Below are 17,741 nucleotides of genomic sequence, written 5' to 3' on the forward strand. Positions count from 1 at the left end.
TATCTTCTTCTTTTTTCAAATCAAAATGTTAAATAAATTAAGATTAACAAATGAAAAACAAATGTAAATAAATGTCTCTATGAATGATTCAGGAAATAAATTGTGTGTTTCTACTGACCTTGGCTACTGATAAATACAACATTAAATAATAATAAACACTTAATTAAAATTACACTATTTGCTTTTACAACACTGATACATGGAAGATATCAAGATACCCGTTTATATACATTTGCAGTCGCGCTTAGTCGGCCGTTTTATGCCGCTCTTATTTATGTAAAATATTTTAATCTGTGCACGGTATTAAATTTTTAGGCAGGTTTAACCAATTTCTATTTTTATAAACAGTATTTTTTATTCAACATGTAAGCTATATAGGTATATTTATTTAGAGGCATGGTCTAAATTTCCGTCAGGCGTTTAATCTTGCCTCCTCGATTGAAGGGTCCTTAGCTGGAGGTGACATTCATTGAAGGGCCCCGGTTTGTGGAGAGAAGCGGTGAATAAACCTTCACAGTTCACGTGAATCATGGCCCAGGCGGTACAGAAACTCGTGGCTAAAGTGCCAACGTTGGTCGGCGGTAAGACTAATGACCTTTTACTTGCTGTAGAAGATTTATTTCTTTGCAATGTTTGTTTCGAGTTGAGTGCTTCTGGTTTCCGCATCTGTTAGAACAGGCCGCGTAACGTTAAATGAGCAAATCATGAATTAGATCAATTAAACATAACGTTACTATATACACACGTGTGATAATACGCTGATGTTTTGTGCAAGCAGATGACCGATAATTGTGTTAGTAAATATTTGTGTTCTGTCTCGTCTTTAGCTGTTAATACTTTCTTGAGTGCCTAGCTCGTACTTCTACAACAGCGTTATGCTGAAGTTGACAGTGGCAGAACAGTCGCCCAATGTCAACGTGTGTCGACTCGATACATTCAACTCAAATATTTTTGTTGTTCACCTGGCCTTTTGCTTTGTAACATTTCTCTTTATAAATCGGAATATGATTTTTATATTGTGTATGTTTGCGTTGATATTGATATTTTGCAGCTGCTGTGAGCTACTCCAAGCCCCGGCTATCCACATTCTGGTATTACGCTCGTGTGGAGCTGGTTCCTCCCAGCCCTGCCGAGATCCCCAAGGCCATTAGCGGCTTCCAGGATCTCATCAAGGGCTTCCAGTCAGGACGGCTCGGTCAGACCTCAGTCAGGGTTAGTATGAATACTTTGAATGCTGGGTTATATACATTCACGCATAATGTGTGTGTGTGACCCGAAGTGGCAAAACGAGTCGCAAAAAAAAAAAAAAATCACATTGTCTGTTAAAAAAAAACTTCGAAATGATGTATGATTTGTAACAAAAAATGACTTATCTACACCTGTTTGAAGTCGATAGTCAGCAAAGTCAATTTTGAGATAAATCGAGTTAGTTTTCTGAAGGTTCCAAAACAAAATCACCTAGCAACCATCCCTTAAAATCAGTGGTGGTCGACTGAAAATGTTTTTTTTGATGGCCGATGCCGATATCTTGGACAGCAGGGTGGCCGATATTTTCATCAATATTTAATGAATTAGACAACATATCTTTAAAATAAACATGCTTCTACTTTAGATGGCAACTTCTTGAATCTGCAATCATATCAAACTATTTTTCACAAAAAGGAATTGTTTAAAAATATGAATGTGTGAATAAAAAGGAAGTAAACACTGTAACAGGGCACTCAGTAATCTGGTCATTTTGTGCACACTGGTAATTATATTTTTCAAATAAAAACAAGGTAATGCTAATTTTACATACAGCACAGTTAAAACGATATGAATATGACAGGTGGCTACTGGATATAGCACAGCATATTTTAAAATGAAGGATTTAAAGTTTTTCGATCGCGTCTCCTGTGAAGCTGATCTTCTGTTCGCATTCACTCACTTCACACGGACCGACCGTCACTCGCAGAAACGTGTTTACAAATGCACACTTAACAAGATATCATTGCTGCATTCGATTAAATCGGCAAGGTTTGTGAAATTAAATGTTTATTAGATATTCAGAGATTTGTTTAAATGATGTAGATGCACATTTGCATTTTGACGGTAAATGAGAAAGTATTTTATCCTGATTGTTTGCCTTTTCTGTTACAAATAATATAAAAGCAAACACTTTACTTTTCAAATACCATTTACTTTCTTTGTTTACCAGTTCTGTCCAACAAAGTATTAGATATGACTGACAGAGATTTTAAACTAATGAAGAAGACAGAGAATGTGAGTGCTGTGTGATCAGGCGCTGCCGTATTCTTCTCAGGCGCTGGTGTTCTCAGCGCCGCCTGTCAAAATAAAAGTCTGGAGCGCAGTCAAAACAAGTCACGCTTCCAACACATCGGCCAATCAGAAAAACTTTTTTTAAATGCCAAATATCGGCCGATATATCGGCCTTGGCGAAATATCGGTCGACCACTAGTTAAAATGTTTCCTATATATATATATATATATATATATATATATATATATATATATATATATATATATATATATATATATATTTTTTTTTTATGATACCACAATTGTTTGATTAACATTAATGAAACAGAAAGCCTATATATATATTATATATAATGACCTACAGTACTGCAAGGATCTAAAATAATGTTACACAGATGTTTTTCCCCAACATTTTACAAAACATTCACATAAGACATAGGCCTAACAGATAATGTTTGCGTGAATACTCACCAAGACAGATATTTTGAAATTATGTGTACGCTTGTATATGGGGAATGTGCGCTGTCTGAGGAGTCTTTGTGCGCACACATCGGATCTGTCAGTAAGATCGTTTTTCATGTACAACAAAACGTGCTCCTCTGAGAAAATGTACAAATAAAGATACGTTTAGATTAATTACTATTTGGAGCATTGGGATCGCTAAGTACAGAGTACCTCGAAATCGACATTTTTCACTTGTTTTGCATGTAACTCAATTTATCCCATGCTTATTTCTACTCCTTTTACCAGAATATATAAACAATGATGTGTGGCAGTGATGTTAATGGCACGAGCCCTCTATATTTCAATTCCTATCTGCACTTTCAGCTAAATAGGACTTGGTTTAGCCTGTTCATTTATCAAACTGTAGATACATTTCATTGTCAGAGTAATTTAGCTGTTAATTATTGTTCGGCAAACCAGATTATTAATAGTTCTATTTAATAGATTAATAATTATGTAATGTTTCTCATCACTTTTATTTCCTTTTTTTGCCACCACAGGATGCTCTGAGGAATGGGCTTGTTGCCACAGAAGTTCTGATGTGGTTCTACATCGGGGAGATCATTGGAAAGAGAGGCATTGTTGGCTATGATGTATAAATGTGGACTGTCCTGTTTGCTTGTTTTCGTTGCTAGAATTCTTGGAATCCAGGAACTAAATAAATATTATTAAACAACAGCTTTCATGCTTCTTTAATTCCAATGGGCTCTTAATTACAATTTAGTTAGTGGACCCAGGATAATGGTACAGTGAATTATATTGTTGAACTCTAGGATGTTTCCATCACAGTTTAGTAATTTTATTTTATTTTTACTTGTAGACTAATACAAGCTCAGCCCTTACAGAATACACTTCACTACAGAACCACTGTCCTTTCAAATGTTTCATCTCTTCTTGTCTTGGTTTAAATTAGTGAAAATGTAATTGTGGGATGCTGATCCGAGATATTCTCGCCTTTGTTAGGTGAGACCTAACAAGATTTTTTTTTTTTCACAAGAAAAAACATGCATGTGTAATATTATGTGGGATATAGATTTATCTTGGCATATACAAAACAATTTAGTCATGTAATAATTGACATCTCTTCACGCTCCTGTTTTTCTGATAACATCCGCATAACATTTCCCAAGTATTTGTGGAATTCCTGTCGGACATCTTCAGGCTCGTCCTCAAGGTTTGAGTGAATGAGAGGCAGCTTGTTTAACTGCGGGGCTACACAGAGGATAAATACAACTTTTTTGTAAATGTCATATGCACTCAATTTATCATCAGCAATTTTTGAAGGGATGTTCAGAAAATGCATGAAAATTTCAAACAAAACAGCAAATAATAGCACCATATTAATATATGCTGCAGTAACATCAGTAACAGTCCTCATCAGCCTCAAGATAGCTTATTTCTGACAAACTAATACTGTAAAGTGGATAAGTTACCTAATGGTGGATGGCTAGTGTCAGCTCCACTCCCTGGTTTATGATGTGCTATGAGCAGACACTGGGCCTCTAGCAGTCCCTGTGAGGAGATGATTGTTGAGTGCCAGGTCTCGATTTCCTTTAGATGACTGGGTACATCTGGGTTAAATACAATAACTACCCCATTGGAGTCTTTCATTAAAGCTGGCCAACATGATTCAAACCTGTGCACACACAATACAGAATGAATTCACTCATGAAAGAAAATAGTTGTTTGACAACTTCAATCTGGTTCAGGAAAGTGGTTACATTAGGTCAACTTACTTGAAATCTCCCGAACAATCCCATAATTCCACTTCACATGCTGAATTTTTGTTGCCATTAGATAAACTGTGTGATTCAAATTCGAGTATCCTAAAGAGGGAATTATTTGAGGATGTAACAAAAAAAAACGTTAGGCCAGACAGCTTCATTTATATTTTATTGCAACAAAATATTTAAAACCAACCCACCTTACGCCTTGTGTTGGGCTGTAATGATCAGCTCCAATTTGTTCCGTTGTGTCAGAGAGAAAATTGGCCAATGCTGTTTTTCCACACTGTCAACATGAAATATGAAATATAGTAATATAACGTTACACAAAACAATTAAATATTGTACATCGCATTTTACACACAACCAAATAGTTTACCTCGTTTGGTCCAATGAATAATACTTTCACCTTGACCATCTTGACGTATCGAGAGAATAAAAAGACAAGGAAGAGATTTTTTACTAACTTAGAGACCTATTTTTCTAACCTAGCTAGCGCGCTAGCTAACAAAGATAACAATTTGACATGAGTACAAAAAAAATAAAAATAAAAGAAATACAAAACGTTTAATCAACGTGTCAAATAAGTGCGATATTTCTCCCAGTAACGTTATATAGGCAGCTAAGTTACTGCTAGATGAAGAGCATGGAGAGTTAGCTCATCATCATGGCTAACATAAACAACTCGTTTCCAAGCAGTGTTGCCAGATTGGGACGGTGATTTCCAGCCCAAAAGCTCACCAAAACCCGCCCACTACAAGTAAAAACCGCCCAAAATTTTACTACCAAAATAATGTGATATAATTGTATGGCCATGTCATTGAGAAGCACAATTAGTATATCCTTAAAACAAAATAACGATGATAAAAAAAATAAAATAAAAAAAAATTCCCAGGAAAACGGATAAAAAAAATAAAAATAAAAAAAATTCCCAGGAAAACGGATCAAAACGGATTTGACACTGTCAAAACGGCAATCAAGAAATTAACCGATGACTTTAACCCTCGGAAGTACACAGAACAAAACGCAGAATTTAGCAGTCAAAACTGATTAATCGTTGATTCAAACCTTTTTCAGCCGCTGTCAGGGACAAGTAGAGAGTGCATGCAGTCTGGACGGTGTAGAAGTTGCAGATGTCTGGTTAGGCTAGTGTGCAATGTGCATATGACCATGGAAAGGAGTCGTCCCATATTCAATTTCAATTCAAGTCATTCAACTGTGCTCTCATCTTTATATTCACCATCGAGTCATCAACATGTGTACGTTTTTAGAGTTGCTCACTATCTCACTCTTTACTGTAGATGCAACTTACTGTATGTCACTTTAGCATTAGCGATCACTTGAATACAGTCAGCTACAAGTTATCGCGCTAAATCACGTCTTCCTGCTGATCGCTCGTTGATTGGCTAAAAGTGCGTGCTCGTCGGTGACGTCAACACCAACGCCAGCTGACTCTGCACTGCATGGGCGTGTGTGTTGTAATGTCATGGTGACTGATTTTATGGACTACATGCACACTTTAGTTTAGTTTTTTAACCAATTAGATTTTAAAATGTAGATGTTTGAAAACCGCCGAACTGACCCCAAACCAGCCCAAATTTTGTCCACCCGCCCAAAGCCTTTTTTACCCGCACAATCAAATTCAAAACCGCCCAATTGGGCGGGAACCCGCCCAATCTGGCAACACTGTTTCCAAGGCGATTATGCAGAAGGTAAATGCACGTCGCAGATTCGCTAACAGATTCGCCTTCATATTCATTGAAAATAAATTCTCACTAAAAATAACTAAACGAACTACATACTTAATTGACCAATTAAAATATAGCCTGGCCAGAAGAAATAAGAAATTATTTTGCCAATTAGGAATAACTTAAGACAACCCCTGACAAATAACCTTTAATCGACAATAATACAAGATTATACAGGACTTTTGGACATAAATCACCGTTTATTGTATGAAAATGACAACTTATAAAACACATGTGACAGCTTGCCCCTACTCCCGCATTTATGAAAAATACTAATTATTAGTTAATCGGAATTTACCAAAATTATTCTGCATTTTTCAGATTTCTTTGTGAACCAGCTTTCGTTTTTGAAAATCAACATGTAGCATGTGATCATATTACAGACTTGAATTCCATGTCCTAAACGTGATTCTAAAAAGTGATTTCTATCGCCTAAATGGGCTCGTTAAGTTGTATTTCCTCTTATAGCCACACGAGGACAGCACACATCTGTATCATCTGACATGCTGCTTACAAATGAAGCAAACTGTCCAGAAGAGCAGGTTTCTGTCTTCAAAAAGGTTTCTACAAGAACAGCACGTACGTCCAAGTGAAATTAGGTTTAAAAACTAAACCAGGTAATTACAAGTTAACTCGCTGTTAACATAAACTATGTGTGGTATAGCTTTCAGATTATGTTAGAACCTTAACAAAAGTTTAAAAGTTTAAGTTTAAAAGTTCAAAGCCTATATAAAATAAAACAAAGATAGCCTACTTTGAGTTACTTTGAAAATCGTGTCAGAAATCTTTGCTGCAGTTTAAACAAACACTTTCACCCACGGAATGTTAATTTTTAGCAGCACAAAACGTCTTGTTATAAATGACATTTCATTATTAGCCTACTGCCAATATTTGTGATTCTATTTTTCTTACCAGTAAAGTCAGATCATCCGGTGGTAGGAACGCCCACTACGACTAGCAAAACAGCGACCTTTGACCTCCAGCAATTGTTAAACATGAAACATGTGACCACATTATACTTTTATTAGAGCTGTGAATCTGGGAGTGTTACAAAAAAGTTGTATCCTTCTGATGATTTTAGGTAGGTTTTTGGAGCAGACCATTTATGTTCATGTTATGTTTTATGTTCCAGGCTACACAAAACATTTGAATGACTGTATAATGCCAGCCGAAGAGAATTGTGTGTGTGTGTGTAGGCACTACGCCCGGTACAGCTTTCTACAATGCACATCCTCTGTGAGTCATTTAAAACAGCATTTTCCTCAGTATTTATGATTCAAAATCCCCACATTGTAATAATTGTCAAAAACTTGATCACATAATGTGAAAATCAGATGAGCTTTGGTAATGTATGTCTTCATACTGTAAATATGTGTCTTGTGTTAAACTAAGATTATCTTTTGACCTTAGTAGACAATTTATTGTTAAATAGTTATAATCTTTTTGTTCAAATTTGGTGCATTTGTGGTTTCAGCAGCAAAAGAACAAGACTGAGATTGTGACTGAGAACAAATGACCTCAATTGTTTCATGAACATTATTATTTAACGAGAGACCAGTATGTATAACAACTTTATTGAAATATGTCGTTGCTGAATAATGTTGCTTTACAATGACAATGAGAATAGCTCTTGTTTTTGGATACACATATTAAAAATAATATTTTAGCATATTTTTCTTCATTTAAGCCTTTATTTAGGAGAACATTATATATTCTGCAGATAGGATCATTACTGAAAAGTTACCTATTTCCTTCAGAACCTGTTAAAATATTTTAAACGGCTGACAAATGGCATTCAACATAAAAGACAGAGTAAACAAGAACAAAGAGCAAAAATGTCTGTCCTTCACTTCAGATTCTTCATGAAAATTACACAACTCATGTAGTGTTCATTTTAATTGACAAATCTTGACTGACGTTCCAACCCCAAACCCAGGATAGATGGGCTCAGTAAATGTGGTCTCGAAACGATAGAGACGTGTCATAGTCTCACCAATACTGTAGAAGGCCAACACCCCTGCAGAGTGGTCCAGAAAGACCCCTATTCTCGAAGAGTGAGGGCCACTAACAGCCTTGTCTACCCTGTTATGCCAGGCCGAGTACCCTGTGTCAGAGCAGAGGAGGCTCCAAGACTTATCGTTGTAGCCCAGCAAGCACAGGGAGCCTTTACCCTTACGGCTAATGCCCCGATAGGCCACTCCAATCGAGAATTCTCCACTCCACTCGATTTCCCAGTAGTAACGGCCACCTGACAGAGCCTCTCGACACAGCACCTGGGCAAAGCTATCGAAGCGATCTTGGGTTTCTGAGTATGGCTGCAGGTCTCGGGTTCTAATCACCTTTCTGTTTCCTTCAGATAAGAACAGCTCCTTATGCGCCGTGTGGGGGTCTAGTCTCAGCTGACAGTAGTCTGGAGATGAGTAGACAGATAAAGGTTGCTTTAATGTGTTGCTTTTAACAGATCTTTATATATCTTCCTCTGTACGTATTTAAATTCTGATTTTATTAGTAACAATGTCATAAAAAGTTTATGACATTATTACCCCCCCCTCCTTCTCCCACTATTCACCATTGAATTAAAATATATGAATCTATAATCAGCCAAGTTTTAAATACAATCAATTTAGACATAATGTGCATTATGAAAAATGGATATTCATTTTGAGATTTGCTAAATATAAAGATTAATTTAAATATGAAATTATCAAAGTTAGATTATCTAAATATAAAAATAGAGAAAATTAGCATTTATTATTAAATGTCCAGTATATTTTTAATATCTATTGATAACTAATGTGGCACTGTTATATTGTGCATTCCTTATTGTGACAAACACAAGGTGTGATCTGACAAACATTTGGATTTGAGAATATGGAAATCATGATTTCTTTTAGATACTTACATTTCAGAAATTCAGATCTGGTCCTGGGTTCTGTAGGAGGTGAACTGTCCACTGTATGAACTTCTTTTACTGAACACAAAGAGAAACACACACTTTATTATGCCATGTCCCATATGTACGGTATACTACCGTTTAAAAGTTTGGGGTCAGTCAGGTTTTTTTTCTCTCTCAAATTAATGCTGTTCTTTTGAACTTTCTATTCGTCAAAGAATCCATGTTTGTAGCCTGTATTTGCTCCAGCCATGTGTGATTAATGTAAATCAATATACCGATAGGTAAGTATTTAATTCATGTCTTACCTCTGGTACTTTTCTCCTTAGTGCGATTCTCCACAGTGTACACTGGTACGTCATTCACTGTTATTAAAAAGTAGGAAAACATGAACTTTTTTAAACATGAAATGCTAGTGTTATGCAAGCAGATCTGAATAAGGCAATCAATCCTGTTGTTTAAAATTATATTAATAGAATTGAATAGCTCTTTTGATTATCATTTGAACTTTGCTCAGTGGATTGGAAACAGAGTCGAGAAACTCTAAACACTGTTTACACTCTCCATGGAATCACATGACTTCCTTGCTAAAGTTGTGTGTACTAGTTACCAAAAGGCCTGACTTGTCAGAGTTAAAGACTGATCTATTTAAATGGTGGTTATTCTTTTGGGACTCGAGACCCAGAAATGATATGTGTTGATATACTGTAAGTGCTAATTGTGGCTCTTTAAAGACAAACTGAGTTTAGCTGTACCCTCCAAGTTCATGTAAAATAGAGGGCAGTGTGTTCAGATCAGAAAAGCTGGGACAACTTCACCCAACAACTATGCCTGTATGTGATATATGCGGTGCAGTGTGTGTTCTGACCTGATTTTGAGATTTTGCGCAGTTCATCTCTGCCCAGCTCCTCCAGCTTGTCTTTGATCTCAGCCACGGCCTTCCTGGCTGCACTGAAGGAAAAGTCCGGATTCAGAGACACTCTGGGTATGAAGCCGTCATCAGTTGGGGTGCAGAGATAATTGAAATTCTGTTTAAAAGGAGAGAAATCTCAGTATATACAATGTGTAGTGGTGGCAGCCTTGATTACCGATTTTTTTTTTACTGAACAAGGAGAAAAAAACATTATGTAAATCTAAATAATATAATACTGTTATTGTAAGTAAATAATTTTAAAAATATCTAAAAATCAGAATCTTAAAAAATACTTTTTTTTCTCTTTGATCCCCAGATCCCATTTTGAAAACTCCTGTCTTAAAGTACCTGTAAGAAGTGAATGTGATCATCAGTGCTATAAAGCTGTTTAAGTCCACTCTCTTTCTTCTTCAGCTCTTCAATCTCCTGCTCCAGTCTCTCCATCAGTCCCTCTGCCTGACTGAATGCAGCCCTCTCATTGATGTTGATCAGTTTGGTGACCTCTGACCTCATCCTCTCAATGGAGGTGATCATCTCATCAAACATCTTCTTGCTTTCGGCCATTGCTCTTTGTGCAGAGCTCTGTGGTAAAAATGAGTCAAGTTTAAGAGTCCATTGTCCATTCTTTTTGTAGGAAACGGTTTAGTGTTTTAGTTTTAGTGCATCTGTTTTGCAAGAATAACTTCTAGATAACGTTTACAACTCATTAAAATTACTCAAGCTGCTGCTGCAGTCAACAAAAAAAGCCATGTCAGCATATATCTAGAGAGCTAGCATCTAGATAACCCTATGAGGAACAAAAGAACAATTATGGCCATTTACAAGGACTGTTTGCTTTCCCAGATTGAAACAGTTACACACTGACTTAACAGATAAAAGGTCTTGTGCCATATCACCTTTTCCCAGATAAAGCAGTTAGGTTGTTCTTATTTGGTCTAATGTGCTATGGTGTGTGACCTCGATATGAGCAGTGACGATAAAACTAACTGTTACAAGTGAGCCTGAAACATACTTTTAGAGAATCCACTGCTGTCTTCAGCTCCTCCAGTTCTTTGGTCCTCTGCTGGCATTTTTGTTTGATCTCCGCCTGGGACACTCCAAGAAGTTTCTGTCAACGAAACAAGAGAAAACATACCTTAGTCTGTGTTGACATAGATTAAATTACAAAACAAACTCTTTTTGTTATTGATCACCCTCTTCAAGTAAATTCTAGGAATGTACAGCAATTTGATGTATGCCCTTTCGCGTCACATACATGTATCTTCATGTATGATCATTTTATGGTATGCTTTTTTCTAAAATTCAAAGAACCTGCTTCACATGGATGCCTTTATCTTCGAAAAGAGAGGGGAATGTTAATCACTCCAGGAATGTAAAACTAGCTGGGTCTGCTTGCCGGAGAGACATTTCAAGGTGCACACGCTCAGTTCTTTAGGGAAAGAGGAGGGGGCTTCTGAGCAACCCCTTGCCAAGCTCACCGAACCATTCTTCAAGATAAGCTTGAAGGAATGTGGAGAATCTGGGGAGGGGGTGAAAAAAAGTGTGTGTGTGTGTTTGTGGTGTGTGCCATGGGACATGAGGACTTAAATCTGGGATTTCCATGCGTTTAACAGAACAAATAAACCATTTGCAATTAGTGCCTGCGATAAGTATTAGATTGTAGATATAATTACTGTATCTAAACAGCACCCGTGACAGTTTAGTCAAAACAGTTCAAAAACACATCAACTGCTGTGCTCCCTCCTTGTCTCGAGCTCGTTCAGTACTAATGAATTGAAGGAAAAGCTTTGAAATCTTAACCCTTTGAAGGTCTTCCTTCCATTCAGTTCTCCGGTGTATTGATGGAACAGTAAACATCTGGCCAGTATCTATAAATAGTTTCGGGTGAAATGTTTTCACTATCCTCACAGTCAAATTATACAGTGACGCAGTTTTCATTGAGCAGTTCTTCTTGCGAAACTCAAGTTTGAAGAGGCGGTTGTCCACATTTCTTTCAGCTGTACTCATCTGCTGAGGTTTATGATGTCTTTAGGTCAAGGTACAAAAAGCAGTGCGCTATTTTTTCTCACCCTTAGCACATAGGGGGAGGCTGGGATGGTCTGTACGCTCCCTCCTGATTTTCTCAAATTCACATTCCTTGCCTCTCCCTACAAAAGAATACAGACCTGCCCTGTTTCTCATCCCTCGTTGCTCATAACAGTTATTTTTCTCGGACAAAAACAGATCATCTCAGAAAGTTTGTAATCAAGTAACCTCTGAGTTGTCCATTGTAGAGGAACACACCCTTTTTGTGACTCATAGTTTAGGAGTTGTATTGGGAAAAGTTTTCTAGATATCATTTTCACCAACTATGCTTCTTTTCTATTTCTATCAGTTTAATCATCGTCTCCTCCCTTTCTTTTCCATATTTCCTCATCAGTTTTTTGTAATGATCTGGATCAGCATGTTTGTGTTAACACAGAACCGGTTATACGGTGTATCTACATGACTTCTTGGCAGTTTTTTTAAAAACAATCTCAAGAACATTTCTTGTTAATTCATATAATCATATACTTAAAAATTCAACTTGTAACCCCACAGCCACCCCTCTAGCCTCTCAATAACCTCAGATAAGTTTACTCAAGCAGTCTATTTTCCTTACCTGTTTTTCACTCCTTTCTGCTTCGGCTGAGACTATGTCATGACCCTTGTGCTCGCTTACAGTACAGAGAGCGCAAATACACATCTGGTCTGTACGACAGAACAACTCTAGGCTCTTCTGGTGCTGAGGGCAGATCTTACGGTCCAGGTTCCCCAGCTCATCCACCAGCTTGTGCCTCTTGAATGTGGCGGACTCATAGTGGGGCTTCAGGTGCTTTTCGCAGTAAGAGGCAAGACAGTTGAGGCAGGACTTGACCGCCTTGAAATTCTTTCCACTGCAGAAGTCGCAAGGAACATCCCCGGGGCCAGCATAGCTTCCATTACTAGGAGGCGTTAAGTTTAAGCCAGTCTTCTTGATCTTCTCCGCAACTTTGGTGAGAGTGGCGTTTGGCCGCAGCACGGGTCTCTGGGTGAACGTGATCCGACACTGGGGACAGATGTAGATGCCAGTGTAATCAGCCTCATTCCAGTAGCCGCTGATACAGTCCATGCAAAAGCTGTGACCACACGGGATCGCCACGGGGTCCCTCAGGAGCTCCGTACATAGAGGGCAGCTGAAGTAATCTGAAGACAGTTGCTCAGCCATATTTTTTGCACTCTATTCAAAAACAAACGTCTGAAATGTTTCCGAGAGAGAAAGAGGAGCCGAACGCTGCGTGGCTGGTGTTTTACTACAGACAGCCTTGAGTTTCTGAATTCCACAGGTTATTAATTAAAGGAAGCAAAGCCCTCCCCTTTGTACTGAGGGAGTGTGTTAAAGAGAGGAAGAGAGAGAGAGAGAGAGAGAGAGAGAGAGAGAGAGAGAGATTAGAGCACAACACAGCTCAGGTTGAGCCAGGAGTCTTGAGAGAGAGAGAGAGAGAGACAGGGAGGGAGGGAGGGAGAGAGGGAGGGACCAGGGGTGGAGTGAAAGACATCGAAGAAAAAAGGTACAGTTGAGAATGAATGAATTGTAAAGCAGGGCCATCCAGGATGAAACTAAAAATGAAAAGCTCTAAACTGTTTATCCATTAGCTGAGGAGTTGAAGGACATTTGCATCAGTTACCCTAAAACGACTGTCTGTTAATAATTGGCTATTCTTCGTTGGCTCTGATGTTTTATGGTTTGTTTATTGTCTAGGATACTCTCTTGCTTTCATTCTTTAAATTATATGCCTATTTGGTTGAATAGTGCTACCTGAGCTTAGATAAATAATGGAGCTTTTTTTCTCAGATTTAACATTTAAAATTGTTTTATTTATATATTTTATGTCATTCTGTAGCACACCTATCTGACTTTTTAAAGCAGTATATAATCTGACATATAAAGTTGCCACTTTAAAATATATTGCGTTGAAACTGTCTTTTTCACAACACAAAGGCATGTGCTACTCATCTCACTGCACTAAACAAACAATAGTAACAGTCAGTCTACGAGGTGAGTTTGAACTAAGGCCAGTTGAACTGGATTGGGTGTTGCAGACTTGAAAATATGTCATCAGTTTGTTTTCGCTGGGTGTGGCAGAAAAAAAGAATGAACAATATTTGTTTTTTTAAGAATATTTCAAACCTCTAACACTTGACATTTTCAAAATAGTTTGTCCTAGCTACAAATATTTGCACATTGGCACTATCCTTTACACACAACTAGATTAATTTGCACTGGTAATTGCTGCTAACATAATATAGGCACTCTTTGTAAGTCCCAGAGGTGAAACGGAGTTTTTCGTGAACAAAAAAAGGTTGGGTGAGTTAGTTTCACCTGTTTTGATTCTAAATATCCTGTGAATCTGTAGGGGGCTGGACATGCTTGAACTTAGGCTAAGTTTTCATAGAATGTGATATTCCATGTGACTTCTGTCACCAACTGCAGTATTGGTGCACAGGACATTATGCAACCAACATGGTTTTATTAGCTCAAAGTAGCTTACAAATAAGTACTTACTGTTACTGTGAAGCTTTTTCTGTCTCATTTTCCTGGATGTGTTTTATGGTTGTGTGGAAGAAATCAAATTTGAAGTTGAGAGGAAAATGCATGCATTGTGCTTGATATCTTTTTAATCATTGACTTTGTGTTTTTTTTTTTTTTTACTTGTTTAGATGAAGACTGAAAACCATTGGGTCCAGCCAGAGCCCAGGTGACGCCACAGTGACAGAAACCCACACCTATTACATGCTGATTGGTTACACAAGGTCCTGCCATCAGCTCTGCCCCAAACACAAATCTTGCATCACTTCATGAATAGTTTCACCCCTCTCCTTATATGGTCTGCACTCTGATAAGCCAGTTTCTCTTCCCCCTTTCCCTGAGTTAAACAGATTCCATTTACAGTGCAAGGTATTACTCATTAACTCAGCTAGCCTGCTAGTTTAGCCTATAATTGCAAATTTGACATACGTTTTTTTCAGGTTTCTCCAACTGCTGCATGAAGTAATGATTTTAAAATGAAGGAACGGGCCTATTCGTGGATTGTCGGTCCTCATATTGTTCTCATGGTCTTCATAGTTCTTAGAGAGGAAATGCTGTAAACCATACAAAAGAAATCAGTTCCTTTAACACAACCTTTATTGTTCTCCACACCCTCATGCTGACCCCACTGAGTTCACGTTGGTTCACGAGGGACCATTTTCCTATTGAAGAAGCTGCATACTTGAGTAAGCCTGCCAGAGTACTCCTGTTTCCTTGTGTATATTAAGGGTCAAAGGACAAGTTTCATTAAACTACCTGATTAAGGGGAGTGTGCCCGATGAAGGGTGACAGTAAGTGTAGAGAGAGAGCTTGCATAGGTGTGTGTTGTTATTGTAAAAACCAAGGGGTTGCCTATGTCAATCTGATTGGTCAATGCATAAAGTGCGTGGAAACAAGGTATTTACAAGTGTTTCCATGAACAATGGTCACCTTTGTGAGTCTTGGCTGAAAGGCAATGTGCACTACGTGTGTGTGTGTGTGTGTGTGTTGGGCTGCTCATCTGGCGTATTGCCAGGTAAAATTGAACAGGCTGTGCAGAACGGAATTCTCAAAAACCACAAAAGAATACCACCATTCAAAAGAGCGCATGCAGGGAGCTTTACAAGTGAATCCTGTGCATTGAAAGCAATCATTAAAAAATATTTTTTAGCCTCATGTTAGTTCACCGTTTACAGTGAAAACTTTTTCTTTGCTCAACTGTGAAGAATATCTGTTTAAGTGATTATATATTAGCACACGGTAATAACTGAAATGATGTCTGAAGCCCAAACATTGCTTTTATCCTTTTGCTTGCTGTAAAAATCTTATCACTATGCTGATGCACAAAAGGTTTGTGAAATGTAGTCTGAACACGCAGCTCTTTCTCATCAAATATGAGAGTGAAAATATGCCTGTCTATTATTGTGTTGCACTCACATACATGTTTCTATACAAACGTGTCACTGTGGCATGACAGGCAGTTTCAGTTACAGAGCGATCAGGAAAGACAAGATCAACCATCTATAAAAACGCTACATGCAGTACAGTGCACACTGACCGCACTGCATACCATTTAGGTCAAGGGGTTTGTTGACTATTGTAAAAAAAATTATAGGATTTTTTTTTTTAGCATTTAAGCTCTTTATTTTTTATATAGAAATATTTGAAACACTATTCTCAATGTGACCCATCATAACTATTAATTAAAGTTTTATTTTAAAACTGCAAATTATCTCTGTCATAAAGGTCAACATAGTCTATGACTACAGACTAGACGATGATCCGGAATCAGAGACATGTCATTAGATTGGCTGCAGACTCTCCGGCACTGTCAGACTGCATGTCCTGCTGAAGTCTGGATATTCTCTTGAACAGTGGAAACTTTCACCTTTGCAGGCCTCTCTTGACTTGCTGTTATCTCACTTATCAGGTCAGAGTGCATTCCTGCCAACATTTTTGCTCTCGTTACTGAACTTACAAGCCAACAACCATCTTAAATAAGAGGAATCTTGAGTTTAGTTTGAGATGGGCATATATTTGCTCTTTTCTATGTCAGTTTTTGTTCTTGATTTTGGATATTATCCAATTATGTAGGTTTCTATAGTAGAAAAAAACATGAATAATGTAAAAGATAAATTAATGTTTAAAACAATTGCCATTGGTAAAATAAAAGAAATGAATCAGATGGTGAGAAATATAAGGGGTGGATTTGCAATCCCAGTAGAAATGTTCTAATTAGTTTTTCACCACACTGAATGTGAGTCACGGAAAGCTCACTTCCACTTCCTGTTTTGCAACAGAGATTCCTGGAGCTTTGTGGACTGTGCTGTAGAGAGGATGTATGCTCTAGAGAGATGAGAGAGGCTAATCTAAAACAAACCCTTATTTCCATCTTCTTTGAGCAACAGGAATAAACGCCTTTTCTTAGGAAAATGCATCCGCCGTTGCTGGAAGAAACCTCAGCTGCTGTTTCAGTTAGAGCTGTGACTGTACATTTAAAATGTACGATATGTTGTGTACTTTTTTTGCAGTAGGCTATTAAACACATTTGAAATGTCAGTTGGGTTTCACTGCCAGACTGAGGAAATTGTAACACTCTTTGCTTTAATATCTGTAACTGTGTTGTGCTTCCCAAACTTTGATATAATTTTCCCAAATTCATCTGTACTTCTACAGTTTTTTTAAAAGCTACAAATTTTCCCTGAACTGTGTAAATCAAGTATAAGAAAGTTGGTCATAAACAAGCTTTCCTATACCAAATTTAAATACATGCATTTATTTCTTGTTCAAAATTATTTTTAGATCAACCACCATCAACCACTTCCCTCAACTTCACCCTGTTGTATTTTAAGCATTTCATTCAAAAAGGTAAAAAGGAAATCTAAACCTGTGAACAAATGATGAAAGAAATACATTAAAATGGGATTTACAATCATAATGAATTATAAGAACCTAACAGACTGTTTCTGTATTTGAGTCCCTTTTACAGTTAGAAAAAAAGGTCTGCCTATATAGGCTACTGTCCCATCTTTAGGGTCTGAAAGTAAATTTGAAATTACAACCATCCTTGCCTTCTCAGACATGATTTTATTCATGACTCAGACATGAAGCATTTATGTAAACGTTTTGAGTA

At 37.5% G+C, this 17,741-nt stretch overlaps 3 protein-coding genes across 3 annotated transcripts; 1 reads left to right on the forward strand and 2 right to left on the reverse strand.

Annotated features, from left to right (window-relative positions):
- The first annotated feature begins 421 nt into the window (after positions 1–421).
- On the forward strand, positions 422–3,441 carry atp5l (ATP synthase, H+ transporting, mitochondrial F0 complex, subunit g). The gene is made up of 3 exons (XM_079608207.1): positions 422–581; positions 1,052–1,212; positions 3,264–3,441. Exons 1-3 carry the CDS (start codon positions 530–532, stop codon positions 3,360–3,362), a joined length of 312 nt encoding a protein of 103 aa, XP_079464333.1. The 5' UTR covers positions 422–529; the 3' UTR covers positions 3,363–3,441.
- A 135-nt stretch (positions 3,442–3,576) lies between these two features.
- Positions 3,577–5,193, reverse strand: ift22 (intraflagellar transport 22 homolog (Chlamydomonas)). Its single transcript, XM_079608206.1, has 5 exons — positions 4,867–5,193; positions 4,688–4,773; positions 4,500–4,589; positions 4,197–4,399; positions 3,577–3,975 (listed from the first exon to the last, which is right to left on the reverse strand). Exons 1-5 carry the CDS (start codon positions 4,903–4,905, stop codon positions 3,827–3,829), a joined length of 567 nt encoding a protein of 188 aa, XP_079464332.1. The 5' UTR covers positions 4,906–5,193; the 3' UTR covers positions 3,577–3,826.
- A 2,600-nt stretch (positions 5,194–7,793) lies between these two features.
- ftr82 (finTRIM family, member 82) lies at positions 7,794–13,533 on the reverse strand. Its single transcript, XM_079608589.1, has 7 exons — positions 12,683–13,533; positions 11,054–11,149; positions 10,390–10,623; positions 9,997–10,156; positions 9,437–9,493; positions 9,138–9,206; positions 7,794–8,645 (listed from the first exon to the last, which is right to left on the reverse strand). Exons 1-7 carry the CDS (start codon positions 13,265–13,267, stop codon positions 8,125–8,127), a joined length of 1,722 nt encoding a protein of 573 aa, XP_079464715.1. The 5' UTR covers positions 13,268–13,533; the 3' UTR covers positions 7,794–8,124.
- Between the last annotated feature and the right edge of the window lie 4,208 nt (positions 13,534–17,741).

Source organism: Phoxinus phoxinus (assembly GCF_949152265.1).
Source record: "Phoxinus phoxinus genome assembly, chromosome: 3".
Classification (NCBI taxonomy): domain Eukaryota; kingdom Metazoa; phylum Chordata; class Actinopteri; order Cypriniformes; family Leuciscidae; genus Phoxinus; species Phoxinus phoxinus.

Coding starts and splice junctions, on each gene's coding strand:
- atp5l (XM_079608207.1), top strand. CDS start 530: ATGGCCCAGGCGGTACAGAAACTCGTGGCTAAAGTGCCAACGTTGGTC. Junction 582..1,051: donor AGTGCCAACGTTGGTCGGCG/GTAAGACTAATG, acceptor GATATTTTGCAG/CTGCTGTGAGCTACTCCAAG. Junction 1,213..3,263: donor TCGGTCAGACCTCAGTCAGG/GTTAGTATGAAT, acceptor TTGCCACCACAG/GATGCTCTGAGGAATGGGCT.
- ift22 (XM_079608206.1), bottom strand. CDS start 4,905: ATGGTCAAGGTGAAAGTATTATTCATTGGACCAAACGAG. Junction 4,400..4,499: donor GATTGTTCGGGAGATTTCAA/GTAAGTTGACCT, acceptor GTGTGTGCACAG/GTTTGAATCATGTTGGCCAG. Junction 3,976..4,196: donor CACTAGCCATCCACCATTAG/GTAACTTATCCA, acceptor TCCTCTGTGTAG/CCCCGCAGTTAAACAAGCTG.
- ftr82 (XM_079608589.1), bottom strand. CDS start 13,267: ATGGCTGAGCAACTGTCTTCAGATTACTTCAGCTGCCCTCTATGTACG. Junction 10,624..11,053: donor CAGCAGTGGATTCTCTAAAA/GTATGTTTCAGG, acceptor TTTTTACCACAG/AGCTCTGCACAAAGAGCAAT. Junction 10,157..10,389: donor ATCACATTCACTTCTTACAG/GTACTTTAAGAC, acceptor CCTTTTAAACAG/AATTTCAATTATCTCTGCAC.